The sequence below is a fragment of the Cicer arietinum genome, chromosome 6 (genome assembly GCF_000331145.2).
Source record: "Cicer arietinum cultivar CDC Frontier isolate Library 1 chromosome 6, Cicar.CDCFrontier_v2.0, whole genome shotgun sequence".
Classification (NCBI taxonomy): domain Eukaryota; kingdom Viridiplantae; phylum Streptophyta; class Magnoliopsida; order Fabales; family Fabaceae; genus Cicer; species Cicer arietinum.
Genome location: NC_021165.2, coordinates 16226580 through 16241838, shown reverse-complemented (window position 1 = coordinate 16241838; position 15259 = coordinate 16226580). Strand labels below are relative to the sequence as shown.

At 28.4% G+C, this 15259-nt stretch overlaps 2 protein-coding genes across 2 annotated transcripts; both read left to right on the top strand.

Annotated features, from left to right (window-relative positions):
* The first annotated feature begins 6600 nt into the window (after positions 1 to 6600).
* Positions 6601 to 9608, top strand: LOC101500246 (uncharacterized). The gene is made up of 2 exons (XM_004505337.2): positions 6601 to 7643; positions 9422 to 9608. The coding sequence occupies exon 1, from the start codon at positions 6737 to 6739 to the stop codon at positions 7625 to 7627; it is 891 nt and encodes a 296-aa protein (XP_004505394.1). The 5' UTR covers positions 6601 to 6736; the 3' UTR covers positions 7628 to 7643; positions 9422 to 9608.
* A 2418-nt stretch (positions 9609 to 12026) lies between these two features.
* LOC101498092 (rac-like GTP-binding protein RAC13) lies at positions 12027 to 14042 on the top strand. The gene is made up of 7 exons (XM_004505058.4): positions 12027 to 12319; positions 12564 to 12651; positions 12766 to 12875; positions 12990 to 13053; positions 13337 to 13401; positions 13501 to 13566; positions 13722 to 14042. The coding sequence occupies exons 1-7, from the start codon at positions 12221 to 12223 to the stop codon at positions 13815 to 13817; spliced, it is 588 nt and encodes a 195-aa protein (XP_004505115.1). The 5' UTR covers positions 12027 to 12220; the 3' UTR covers positions 13818 to 14042.
* The last annotated feature ends 1217 nt before the right edge of the window (positions 14043 to 15259 follow it).

Below are 15259 nucleotides of genomic sequence, written 5' to 3'. Positions count from 1 at the left end.
AAAAGATTTGTTGAAAACCCGTTTGGATGAACTAATTCTGGAGTATAGTGGTGTTGGAGAAGGATTCCAAAGTGAATCACAATCGACTGGATTTGATTTAAGTGGTAAGGAAGATCTTTATAGTTATAATAGATTTTTAATGAGTAGTGGTTCGTCCTCTACTGAAAAGTCTGATTTGGAAATGTACTTGGAAGAATCTTTAAAGAGTCGGTCATCTACCAACTTTGATGTTTTAAACTGGTGGAGGTTAAACTCAAGCCGTTTTCCAATTCTTGCAAAGATAGCCAAAGACTTGCTTGCCATACCTATCTCCACAGTGGCCTCTTGGTCTACTTTTAGTACTGGAGGACGAGTAATTGACGAATACCGTAGTTGTCTTACACCTCAAACGGTTGAAGCTCTAGTATGTACAACTAGTTGGCTTAAAGGATTGCGTAAATCGTCTTCAATAAGTGATTCGCGTTTAGTTGAAGATTTCAAGGAGCTTGAGATTTTAGAGGAAGGTAACATTGTATATGCTTTAATAGTTGAATATAAGTTAATAATTGTTAAATCATGATTTGATAAGTAACTGTTTTTTTTTTTCTTCAGAAATAACTTCTATGAAATTTGGTGGTGCTTGTTCGGTTCATGTTTCTCTTGGTGAAAATTGAGAATTGACAAAACTGGGACTTTGACATTGAATAAGCTTTATGTTGATAAAAACTTGATTGGGGTTTTTGCTAAGGGTGTAGAGAAGGGCTTTTAGGACGCATAGCTTACATTAAATTACATGTGAGGTATGAATTGAATTTAAATTACATTAAATTTGAAGTGATTAGGGAAATTGATGAGAATGAAAATTTCAACTTGGATGCAGAGGATGCAAAGTTGGGAGTTTTCAATTTCAATTTGAAGCCCCTGATGCTGTTAATGGTATGTTTCTTTAAGTAACTCATTTTGACTTTTTTCGTTTAAATCTGAATACTTTATGCAATTTACAAATATTTGGTTTTGAAAATTTTGTATTGAATTTAGTTGCAAATTGAAATAATTCACTGTGTCAATTATTACAATTGTGGCATTGTCTTAAAATTTAAATTCTTTAAATTGAATTGTTACAATTTACAGTCAAACTAAATTGATCACCATGAGTTGCAGCTTGATTGTTTGCAGCTTGACCGCTCGAAGCTTGATCATCATGAGTTGCAGCTTGATTGTTTGAATCTTGATCATCATGAGTTGCAGCTTATTTGTTTAAAGCATGATCATCATCAACACCATCTGTCAAGAGTGCAACAACATCACTAGGTTTGACCACTCATGTGAATTAGCCAACACCAACACCATCTGTCAAGAGTGTAGCAACATCAACATTGTTCCCTATTTCAGCTGGATCCTCTCTTGTTTTCCTTTTATCTTTATTCCTAGTCCTTTGAGCTATTTTTAGTTCCATTTTTATACACGAGTGACTATTTTTATGGTTGTTGAGTTTTACTACTACACTTAAGAACTTTTCTCATTTTATGTGTCACTTGAAGTTAGATAAAATTGGAAATTCATTGTGTGACTTGAACTATTCATTAAATTACATTTTTTTGTTGTAATTGTTTTGGATATAGTTAGTATATGACTTTTGAAGATATTGACTCAATTAGTTACTTGACTCCCTTTATACCAGCTAGGGGTGGGAATAGGCCAGGCCAGGCCAGGCTTTGAAAGGCCTGAGCCTGGCCTACGATTTATTTTTTAGGCCTAAGCCTGGCCTACGGCCTATCATAGGCTTTTTTTTCGGCCTGACCTGGCCTTTTTAAAAGTCTGGCTTGGCCTGGAAGCCTATTTAAAAGCCTACTTAAAATAATTTTTAAAAAATATGAAGCAAACATCCTTTAAACCCTAAAAAATAATTTTTTGTATCAAATAATAGATTTTTTTTTTTCTGAAACAAACACACTTATTATTACCTCTTAAACAAATATGGAATGACTACTGACTGATTGACTAATTGAACGACTACCTAATATGGAATGACTACCAAATATAGAATCGTTGCTGAATATGGAATGCTCACCGAGTGATTGTCTAATTGATAGAATTTAAAATAAGAAATAATATTATTAATATAATAATAAATAATATTAATAAATAATAAAATATATATAGGCCGGTCTGTCAGGCCTAATAGGTTTTTTTAGAGGCCTGAGCCTGACCTATTTAAATAAATAGGCTTTAAAAACAGCTTGAGCCTAACCTTTTTATTAAATAGGCCAGGCCAGGCCAGACCATAAGTAGGCCAGGCCATAGGCCCCTGACGGACGGCCTAGCCTATTCCCATCCCTAATACCAGCAAATGATTGAAGGGAGATGCTTCAAAAATTTACTTATATTTTGTTATTTTGAGTTGATTTGAGAATTTTATCGATTTTTTATAAATAGTCGGTTTTTAAACTATACCTAAATTGTTTTTTAAAAATGGATATTTAAAAATAACCAAATTTTAACTGATTTTGAGAAAAAATCGATTTTAAAATTGATTTTTTAAAATTGATTGCATAAAAAAAACCGGTTATTTAACCATTACCAGTTTTACAATTGGTTTTATAACCGGTTTTAAACCAAACAATGGATTTGGTTATAAATCCAAATCCATATATTGGTTTTTAAATGGATATGTTTTTTTTTTTTAAACCAATCATGCACACCCCTACTCAAACCCGTGTTGTCCACAAATTTTAATTTCGAGAAAAGTTCACACCCGCACTCAATCAAAACGAATTTTTCCCGTCCAAATCAAGCGAGTTTGGGTGGGTGCGACTTATGTTGTCATCTCTATTGTAAAACATTTTTTTTCTTCTAATTTTAGAAAATATAAATAAATTTAATATTTGAACACCTAAAAATCATAATTACAACATATTATTTGATACCTAAGTTATATCTAAAAAAAAATACATAAAACAACTAAATTAACAACAAATCTTTAAATTAAATTCAACAACAAAATCACAAATATAAATATATAATGAAATAAATTAAAATATTATGTGGCAACAATTGAGTTCACATATTGAAAATTTTAAATCTACCATTTGAACAAAACACTTTTGAGGGCTCGAGTTAAACTGAAACTTAAATATGTCAGATTAAAATATAGATTGAATTTATTTGATCGATCAATTTGGCAGATTTATCTTGACCGATGACCGCTATAATCAAGATATACCTACCGGTGAAACTTACAGAAAAGACTTATTAAAATGGATGGAGGTCGTATTAAATTAGTTGTTGTCTTCTTTTTGTGAACAACGACCAATTGGTCGTGTGGTCCGGTAACTTTTAATTGGTCCATGTGTACCATGTATCTTATTTTGGGTGTTTATTTTGGTGACCACTTGTTTTACTTAGCCTAGTGCGGAGTGATTTTTCATTTTTATTTTTAAAATTTTTAAAAATTAAAATTATTTTTTATTTTCAATTTTGAATTTTGAATTTTGAATTTTAATTTCTAATTTCTAATTGAGTATTGGTTGGATATAGTGTCGGTGGTGGCAGTGGTCGATAGTAATGACACTGATCGAAAATAATAGTGACAATTGTTACAAGTAGGTAAGTAGGTGATCGGTAGGTATGACAATGAGATAATGACGGATTTTGTCTCTACTACCCCACATTCGAGCAGTCGAGAAAAATGTGCACCCACTTTCATTTTTATCGGGTGTGGAATTTAAGTTCACATCTCCTTCCGTCACGGAGTTTGAGTTTTCCCGTCTGCACTTATACTCATTCATATATATTATTATAATTAAATATAGTAAAATAATAATTATTATACAATAATAAAATTAAAAAATATTAAAATCATATTTTTTATAGAAAAATAATTATAATTTTGAATATTAAAAAAATATTAAATATATTGAATAAATACATCTATATAAAATTTAAAAATTACAATAATATTATTAGTGGAGATGGTGCAGGTGCGAGGTGGCCCCAAATCCACCCATTTGTTTTAATATCGGATAAAATATGCATTCGCAACTAATAAAAACAGGTTTTCCCCATCAAAATCAGGACAAATTTGGATAGATATTGGCGGGTGCGAGTTGTATAGCCATCTCTAGTGACTGGTGGTGGCTGAAGGTTGTTGGAGGTGGGTGGTCATTGATGGCGGCAGTGGCTGGAAGTTGTTGGAGGTGAGTTGTTGTTGATGATGACGGTGGTAAGAGATTGTGATCTTAGGAGGTGGTCGGTGATTGTTAAAGTGATGTTTATGTTTACTGATAATGATATGACAATTTTAAAACAAAAATAAAAATTATAAAACCTTTTTTTAGTTTGCAAAATAAACTATTTTAAAATTAAGTAAAAAATCAACTATTTTAAAATTATGTTTATTTTAGTTTACTTAAATATATTTTGATTTTAAAATTAACTTAAAAAAAAAAAAAAACTCACAACCACCATCTAAAAGAGCCTTAGTTGTTGATTCACTTTTTCATTTTCCATGCCTTAAGTTACATATGTGAACCTTGTGTAAGATGAACATAAATTTAATGAAGGTGATTTCACCCATCTAGGGATGACAATGGATAGGGTATTATAATACCCGTTCCCATACTCGCAATTTAAAAAAATATCCATACTTGTGTATATACTCTCTTGAGTATCAATTTTAATACTTGTACCCTTACTCTCTGGGTATCTAAGTGTCCGTACACATAGCCATTACCCACGCTTTAACTATAATATATCGATAAATAAATGATATTGTTGTGATTAAATTTAAAAATTATTCAAATATTTTAACTCCAATCATAAAGTATTATAAACCAAAATATTTTCTAACTCAAAATATTTTAAATAAACACTCATTACAATTCACATTGTAATATTCACAATAATAACTTACGAAGTTGCAAGTCTTACGACAATATTATTCGAGATATGTAAAAACAATTGATAGAAAGTTGCAAGTATAATTATAAAGTCACGATTAATAAGACACAACTCTTAATTATAAGGTCACAATTATTTACATATTTATCATAATCAAATTCTTAAAAAGTTTGCAAACGTTTATCTTTCAATTATAAATATTGTAGTGGTCTAATGATATTAATAGATGTTAAAACATAAAGAAAACAATTAATTAAACTAAATACTAATATAATAAATAAGTAAATAATATATTTATATAAGTGTAGGTGCGGGGCGGGGTGGGTACTATAGTACCCGTACCCGCACCCATACCCGCTTAATTTTGTGAGTAATTATCCGTCCTCGTGCCCATATTCATTATGCAGGTTTTTACCCTACCTATTGTAGTTTTTTTTTTACGAGTACCCATTGAGTCTAGGTCTAATTGTCATCCCTAGAATAAAACCAACGGAAGGCCAATTTAGAAGAAATCTAACACTCACCGTTTACCTCCTACTTTCTAAAGCACGTGAAAAAAAAAATCATTCTAGGTTCTATTACTTGATAGTCAAACTTTTTAAAATTATTAATAATATAATAATTTCAAAATTTTTAATTATAAAAAAAAAAATCACTTTTTGTTTATTCAAATTTTCAATTAAAAAAAATAGTTCGAAAAAATTGCATTTTATAAGTATCACATTTTTTTAAATTTTATTAAATCTTTTAAAAAATTACATTTCGAAAATTTCACATTTATCTATATTTTTTATTTTTCTTAAAACTTTTTAAAAAATTACATTTTAAAAATTTAACTACATGTTCATATAAATCATGCAACCCTCTATTGAAGTTCATTTATATTTTCTTTTTATAATTTTTCTGTTGTAAATAGACTCTCAAGTACTTGATAGAGTCCAAAATCATTATATTGGTACTGAATTTCCTAAAATACTTCCGACTTGTTTTGGAGAAAGAAATTTTTTTTTCTTTTAATATTTCTCTCTTTGTCTCTCAAATAGTTTACAAAATTATAAAATAATTTAAATATTTAAACTCTTGTAATAAATTTATTTTTAAATTATTCAGTACAACCAAATCTTTTCAAAAATCTCTAAACATTTATTCTAAAAAATCCACCTTTATTTTTTTTATTAAAAAACATAAATTCGGACTTTTGAGACACTCTAAAAATAAGTTAGGTTTAAGATTTAAACAAAACTTGAAAAAAAATATTTACAAATTATTCACCAAACAAAATTTCCATTTTATTATATTTTAGTTATAGATATATCGTATAAAGTATAATAATTGCATTCCGTAAGAAAAGAAAAAAAATTGCTCTAATTTTCAAGAAAAACCTCAAACGAGAAAAAAAAAAAATTTGAATGCTGAATATTATATTTGGATATTTTTCAGAATCTTTTATTTTTAAGACGGTATAGTAATTCTTCAAACTATTGACAAATATTTGGTCAAAATTATTATTTTTTCTAAAAAAATTGTTTTATAAATTTGTATATTTATATTTCAAGTAAATAAAGATATTACTAAATATTATTAATTAACAGCATTTCCTCGAAAAGATACCCGATAATTTAAAAAAAAAAATGCACAAAATAAATCTCCAAAGTAAAAGAAAAAAGAAATAAAAAGTTAAGTTAAAAACCCTAAATTTGCAAAGCCCAAATCCTAATTTCCCTAATCCGTTGCAATTAAAAGAGGAAAACCTAATTAGAAAGAAAGAAGAAAGATTGAAGAAAAGCATTGTTGGAGGTAGTGGATACAGAGTAATTAAAGAAAAGAGGAACAAGTGTATCATCATCGTCCCAAAAGAATGGCAAAACGGAACAAACCATGGAATGGAAGCAACACAAGTAACCCTGCATGCGCTGCTTGCAGACACCAACGGAGAAAATGCACTCAAGACTGTGTTCTTGCACCTTATTTTCCAATAGACAAGATTCATGTATATGAATCAGTTCACAAGGTTTTTGGTTTCAGCAACGTTGCAAAGATGCTAACAAAACTTGATCAACAAGGTAGAAAACAAGCCATCAAATCTTTTGAATGGGAAGCCATGATGTGGGCCCAAAATCCTGTCTTTGGTCCATTTGGTGCTTACAATGAAGCCTTGAACATTATCACACAACTATTGACTCTCCTCCAACAGCAACAAACTTTTTCAACTTCTGAGCCCAAATTTAGGGGCCAGGCCCATGATTCATTACTCTTTAGTAATGAGGCTTTACAAGTTTCCAACAATGTCAATTGGGCACCTTTTGTGGATAATAACAATGTTGTACAAAATAATCCTAGTTTTTCATATCCATATGTACATAGTTTTGAAGGTGATTTGCATAATGTGGAACCAAAAATATTCAATTGTGTTCCTGATGCTAATGTTTTTTTGCACCAAAAGAGTGCAATTTTGCAGCCCAATTATTTTCAAAACATAGCAAGTGTTTCTGGGAGTAATAATAATGTAGTGACTTCTTCAACAATTGATCAACAAAGTCAAGTTAGAGATTTTCAATGTTATGATGGCAATGTTGAAAATATTTACAAAACTAAGGGGTATGGACGAGAGTATGCAGCAGTAGTTCAAAAGAGTGAGAAGAGTATAGTTGATCACACCATGGCACAAAATAGAGCAAGGAGCAAAATTGAAGAATTTCAACATCCTATTTATTATTCTGTTGGAAATTCCAGACCTAAGCAAGAGTAACTCTGTTTTAAACAATGTAAGTCTCTTCCCCTTTCTTTTTACTGAGATATTTTTTTATAGTGAATTTTGACTTCTCTTTTTTACTGTCACGTGTACAAATTTTTCTTTTTGACTAAAGGTGTACACATTCTTATATGCCTCCAATATCCGGCTTTTAGGTGTATCTAAAGCTAGGTAATAACTAGTAAGAGCATACTTAGATTCACTTTTGTATATGGTAAAAGTGTTTCAAGACACATGAGATTCATTTTAAGATGTTTAGCTATGTTTAACCGAATGTTAGATTTGAATTAATAAATAAAATGAATTTTAACATAGTTGAAGGTAATAAGTTAAATTGATTTTGTCTTTAAAAATAATTATAATTTAAAATTTTGATCTGTAGTTTTTGAGTTCAAACGTTAGTCTTACACTAAATTTTTAAGTGCAATTCATTTATTGTGAATATATATAAACATAAAGTATTTTATATTTAACTCATTTTTCATTAAAATCAACTTTACATTATCAATTAATTTAAAATTAATTTTTATCACCATATAACCAAACATTCACATGTTTTTATATAGATTTAATTTGACTCCAAAATAAATTTTTACTTAAAGCTTAGAATTTGGAGTTCTTGTCTCCTCCAAATATATGACTTTTTTTAATCTTTAAATTTATGATTAAACACACTTTTCATATGAATTTATCCCAAAATAATTTATTTTAGGATTAAATACTCCATTTGAGTCTGAAAAACAAACTCGGAATTCTAGATGTCTCTAAGAAAAATGAATTTAATTGCAACTCTAGTAACTACATCAACTTGCATAATTCGACCGAGTTATTTATACTAAGTTATACAACTAAATTACATATTTTGTTAGTGAATATCATTATCCACAACAAGATATTTCAAAGATTGCGACACTTAGGTTGCGGGGTTGTAGGAAAACCGCCCTTGATCTCAAGTTGCGACGGTTTCTGAGACATTTCTTTTACCAATTGTCACCGTACTTCTCATCTCATTTTTGCATCCCGCTCAAAAAAAGCCTCCCAAATTCTTAAACGTGTTTCAGTTTCTCCTAAACCTTCACCACCCAAATTAAAAAAGTTTGTTTCATTTTCTCCAAAATTGCAACCTAACCTTCCATCTCCATCCCAGATTTATTTCCCCCAATTTGTGTTCCATCCTCTATATTAGGTTCTTCCCCATTTGTGATCACGCGCCATCTCAGGTTCCTCCTCATTTGTGACCTCTCTCCATCTCAAATTTGCTCCTTGCAGCCTTCCTCCGTCTCAGCTTGCTCCTCATTTGACAACAACAACAACAACAAAATAAATGTTTCTAGCTCATGCATCCCTTTGAGATTAACCAATATCCTAAAAATTCTAAGGCTTCTGATGACAACCTCTTTCCAATCTTCCATGATTGTTATTATCATTCCATGATCTTTGAACTGACGACTCTTTTGATCTCTTTCATATTTTTTTGTTGCAATTTTGTGTCCTTTTAACTTATGGTTCATCCATTTTTACAATTACGTTGTGTATCCGTGTTCGTTTGTATTTTCAAAATAAATTTTCGATTTATGGATTCTTTAACTAATATCTTTAGAACATTTGTTTTAAACTCTTAATTAAAAGCTTGACGCTTAATGATAAATAAACTATTACAATTGTATTATTTTGTGTGTTAAACTTGCATTTATTTTGTGTGAAATTGTATGTGTGATATTTGACAATAATATTGTTTTTACAAAGTTTTGTGTGACTCACTTGGCAAATTTTGCACAATTTCTTATTTAGAGTGACTTGGTGCGTTTGTGCAACGGAGCTGCTGGTTGATCAGCCTTGTGTTACTTGTGTATGCATTTCTCCTCAACAGATAATATGATTGATACAGAAGAAGATATTTGTGTACCTTAGCTGAACATTAAACCCAACATTCTTTACAGTTTTGTAAATTTAAATTTTCTACAATTTTCTTTGTTGATTAGCAGATAATTATTTTTTAAAATTTTTTTCAGTTATTTTTAGATTTTTTTTAATATATTAAAAAAGAAATATATAGATACAATTGTTAATTTTGTTAGAGGGATCAGTTGAACTCATAACCTCTCTATCGTTTTAACTTTTTCAAACTCTCACACCAATTTATGATTCTTAAGTGCATAACTTTTATAAACTTTTAGATTTTTTGTTTAATTTTTATCTAAATTTACGTTTAAAATAGATTTATATAGAGTGTTGTTTTTTTTCACAATAATTTTGTTTGAGTATAAAATTTATTTTACCATTCGCACTTCCATGTTGTTATCCATTAATAATATATTTTTTTGAAATATAAACATAAATGAATTAAAAAATTGACGTTTTTAATCCAATCTAATCAAATACACCAATCTTTTTTAATTTATTTTTATTTTAGAACATAATGAGTAGTAATTTTCACATTTATAATTTGTCTTCGTATTAATTCATTGGTTTCATGAATTAATTGTAACTTCTTAACGAATTAGTTAAAGGTTTTCAACAAATACTTAGTAGCCTATAAAAAAAGTACTTAGTAATTCATAAATTCTATATAAAGTCTAATGTATTCGTTTACACAATTTTTTAATAGTTCAATATGTCATCGATATTTATTATTTATATAAATTTTCACCCCCTTAATTCGCGAATTTTTAATCCTCCTCTCTCCTTGCCACCGCCTAGCTATGGATCCTTTTCTTACAATTAAATTTTCTTAGTAATTTATTTGCGGTTATTTTAAATTGTGTTATAAAGTGAGATTACATGTTAATATTGTGACTTATAATTGGATATTGATGTAATAGAGACAAAATATCTTTATTAAATTCTTACATTAAAAAGAGTAAAAAAAATTTAATTTTAGAAGAGATAGTAAATATTACCATAAATTTATATTTATCTATAAAACGTCAAATTTAACAATATCGATATTTATTAATTGAGATAAAATTTATAAACATACAGTAAATTACCAAGAGTTTAATAGGTATATCGTAAATTTTTGAGTGCTAATTAGTTTTATGTAGGCATGTAGCAGAGTCATCCATTCCGTTGTACTATATCATAACATTGATTTAAAAATTCAATTATTAAAGTGAGGTGTTTTGATAAAAGTACCCAATTTTCATTAGACGTCAACGTAAATTAATTTATCCACATTCTTTTATTATTCATACAAGTTATTATCAGATTAAAACTGTATCAATTTCAAATGGTTATAGATCTCCTCAAATTTAATTAATAATCATACTAATCTGATGATACTTGTTAAAGAATTATATATAAAAAAATTTGTATGAAAAATATCAATTTTAAAAATTTCAAACTATTAAATATACCACTTCTAAAATCATATTACTACATGTAGATTCATAGTAAATAATAGGCTAAATTATATCCGTGGTCCCTTAACTTAATTTCAGGTAACGTTTTAGTCATTTATCTTTTTTTTTTTTTTCTGAGTTGGTCATTTATTTTAATTTTAAGTGATAATTTGATATTTTATGTTTTAAAATTTCAACAATGTCATCTTTTTTTATACAAAAATTTAGAAAAATCATCAAAATTTTCAACCAAAATCCATAAAATTAATAATCATCTTCAATATAATGCAAATTTTATTAAATCCATAACTCAAATATTCAAATACACTCATATTTTCATCTCCAACAACATCAAATAAAGAATGAAAATATGAGTTTATTTCAAGATTTAAGTTATGAATTTGATTAAATTTGTATTTTATTGAAGATGATAATGAATTTTATGGGTTTTGTTTGAAAAATTTGATGATTTTTTTGAATTTTTGTAAAAAAAAGGACAACACTGTTGACATTTTAAAACATAAAATATCAAATTGTCACTTAAAATTAAAATAAATGACTAACTCGAAAAAAAATATAAAGAACTAAAACGTTACTTAAAATTAAGTTAGGGGACTACTGATGTGATTTAGCCTAAATAATATCTCATACTTAAATGGCTATAAATTTGTAAGATGTAACACTCTTCAAAGCATTAAAAAAAAAAGCCCCTTTTTTCCGTTAGCATGCAAAATACATTGCTTAGTATAATCTTTTCCATTGCAGTTAGTTTCTGTTTTGCAAAAAGGTAGAGTAAAAAGCATTCACTTTTGAACCTCTCCAATAAGAGTGGACCCAAGAAGGATAAAGAAACCAATGTTAGTTAGCTCAATCCGTTTAACCATAACAACCAATAATTATAATTAGAAACAAAGACATACCCAACAAACATGTCACAACAAACATTTTTTACTTACTTTACATCATATCATATCACACCTCAATTTTTTTTTCCTTTAATACCATCATAGTGTATTAGCTAACTAAGCAAATTCTTTACTTTTCATGATTCATTACCTCCCTTCCCCCACACTTAACCAACTAACACCACCACTATACCTACTTTGTTACCATATCTGCTTTTGTCCTTGCACTTAAAGAAAACTAAGTCTTAGCCACCCCCTCCTTTAACTTCTTTCATAAATATTGTTACAATTGTTTGAAATTGCAACTATAGATTGTGTTCCTTAGTTAAGCAAACGAAGAGAAAATGAGTACAGCTAGATTTATCAAGTGTGTAACAGTTGGGGATGGTGCTGTAGGAAAGACATGCATGCTTATATCCTATACAAGCAATACCTTTCCCACAGTATGTTTCTATTACCTTGTCATGTGATTTTTTTTCTTTTAGTTTTGAAGATTCTAACGGCAAAACTCATATACATTAAGTGTGGAGAAGAGTCCAACACATTAAATGTCTCTGCAGTCTTTTACTATCTGAGTTGCCCTTACGGGACAATATGTAGATTACATCTAAAGAAAAAAGTGAATTTTGGTTTAAGGAGCTAGTGATGAGTCTAATCTTTTGTTTTTCTGTGATTTTTCTATCATAGGATTATGTTCCAACTGTGTTTGATAACTTCAGTGCTAATGTAGTGGTGGATGGTAGTACAGTTAATCTTGGTTTATGGGATACTGCAGGTTAGTTTAAAGCTCTAATATGTTTTACTTGAATAATAAAATGCTAAATTTTGATGAGCTAAAGTTTTGTGTAAAATTGTTTAGTTGTTTATTGGTGTGATTTGTGAATTGCAGGACAAGAAGATTACAATAGATTAAGGCCTTTGAGCTACAGAGGAGCTGATGTGTTTTTGTTGTGCTTTTCTCTCATAAGTAAAGCAAGTTTTGAGAACATTTCCAAAAAGGTTTTTTCCCCTATGCCTTAAAAAGTTAGATTCCCCTTATTTTGTAACTTTAATAGTAACATTTTTATTTGACATTAGTATTCTCATATGTATGTTTGATTGTCGACAAAACAGTGGATATCTGAGCTGAGACACTATGCTCCAAATGTGCCTATTGTGCTGGTGGGAACAAAATTGGGTAAGCTAATAATATAATTGATATACCAAGCTTTCAATTTCTTACTTTCATTATTTATTTGATATATATTTATTTAATGTTAAGTAGCTAGTTTCATTCGTAGGATGTCAATATCTATTAAATATAATTTTGTTGTAGCTTATTGAACATTCAGTACTCATAACTTTCATCAATAGAATTAAAACAAGAGTTTAAGGGTGGTTCACATACCGTATAAAACAATTTTATGTTGACAATACATTTTCTTAATGCTAGATTCATTTTAAATTTGATGTATGTACAGATTTGCGAGACGACAAACAATTTTTTATTGATCACCCTGGAGCTACAAGAATAACAACTTCTCAGGTATGTCTTGATAAATAAATTATTCAAAAAGATGTCTATATTTGAAACCAATATTATTTTGCATATACAATGGATTTAATGAATGATTGTGTTGATCAGGGTGAAGAATTAAAGAAAACTATTGGTGCAGTCACTTACATTGAGTGTAGCTCTAAAACACAGCAGGTAAAAATTGTAGCACTTGTTTGGATTCAACTTTTTGTTTTGTATCATATCATATTTTGAAGCAAAGTCAAGCTCTAGAAACTAAATAGTGAGTATTCAATTTAACTTTTTTAAGTATTTGTTAGAATTCATTTTTCTTGTTCTTGTGTTTACAGAATGTGAAGGTAGTTTTTGATGCTGCAATAAAGGTTGCATTGAGGCCACCAAAGCCAAAGAAGAAACCGCGTAAAAGGACATGTACTTTCCTCTAATTTGGAGGAATCGGATTCAGTACAGTTACGCAGTCAATGATATGTAACTGTAACTGTAACTGAGATCGAACGATTCTATATTTTAGCCAACGTCATTTATATATAACAGAATTGAAACTATATGATTCAATATTTTGTTTGTGATTCTAATATATAAAAAAAGAAAGTCTTAGGGTTAATGGATGTTACAAGTGAATAATTATTGAATTAATTATTTTTCTTTTAGTGCTCTTGTTTTAGTAGTCATATTTCACAAACTCTAGTAACAGAGGCTTCCAATTTGAAATTAATTTGGGAATCCTTTTGTATTTCATGATCTTCTGATTCTAGTTATGCTGTTTCTTTCACTTTGGATTGTTCACATAAGTAACTTAAAAAGAAATTAAAAGGACTTAGGGCTGATTAATCATGGTGAAAAAGTTGATGCAATTGTATGGATAGTGAAGGCCGGTTCAGGATGAGGGTGGATGCGAGTTTCTCGTTTTTTATTTCAAAGTCAATTTTAAAATCATGTTTGGGTAAATTGGAGTTGAATTGACTTTCTATTTAATTTGAAAATAGTTTTTTTTTAAGATTCAAAATAAAAAATAGACTAAATTGCATGGGTGCTTTAACTCGATTTCAGTTAAAGTTTTAGTTTTTTTTTTTTTTTTGAGTTGGTCTTTTATTTTAATTTTATGTGACAATTTGATATTTTATGTTTTAAAATTTAATAAAGTGGTTCATTTTTTTATAAAAAATTATCAAAATTTTCAAACAAAATCTATAAAATTCATTTTCATCTTCAATAAAATATAAATTTCATCCAATTCATAGCTTAAATATTTAAATAAACTCATATTTTCATTCTTTATTTGATGTTGTTGGAAATGAAAATATGAGTTTATTTGAAAATTTGAGTTATGCATTTGATGAAATTTGCATTATATTGAAGATGAATATTAATTTTACGAGTTATGTTTGAAGATTTTGATAATTTTTTTTAGTTTTTGTAAAAAGAAAAGGATAATATTGTTAACATTTTAAAACGTAAAATATCAAATTGTCACTTAAAATTAATATAAATGACTAAATTGGAAAGAAAAAAAAAGATAAAGAACTAAAACGTTAACATAAATTAAATTAAGGGACCGCGAATGCAATTTAGTTTAAAAAATATAACTGTTACTAAACATAAACATCACTCCAACGATTGTCGATCAGTGCTACCAAAACTGACCACCACTTCCAATTCTCAAGTTTTTATTTTGATTGTTGCATCCACATTTGACGGTTTGCAACGATAGTTATTTACTACAACTACCACTTTCAATCATTATTACTAAAATTATTGTAATTAAATAAATTATAATTTTATAATATTTAAATTATTTTAAAATAATTAAGATTTATCTATTCTTTTTCAGCTTTTATTATTTATTAGTCTTAATATTCTTTTTATA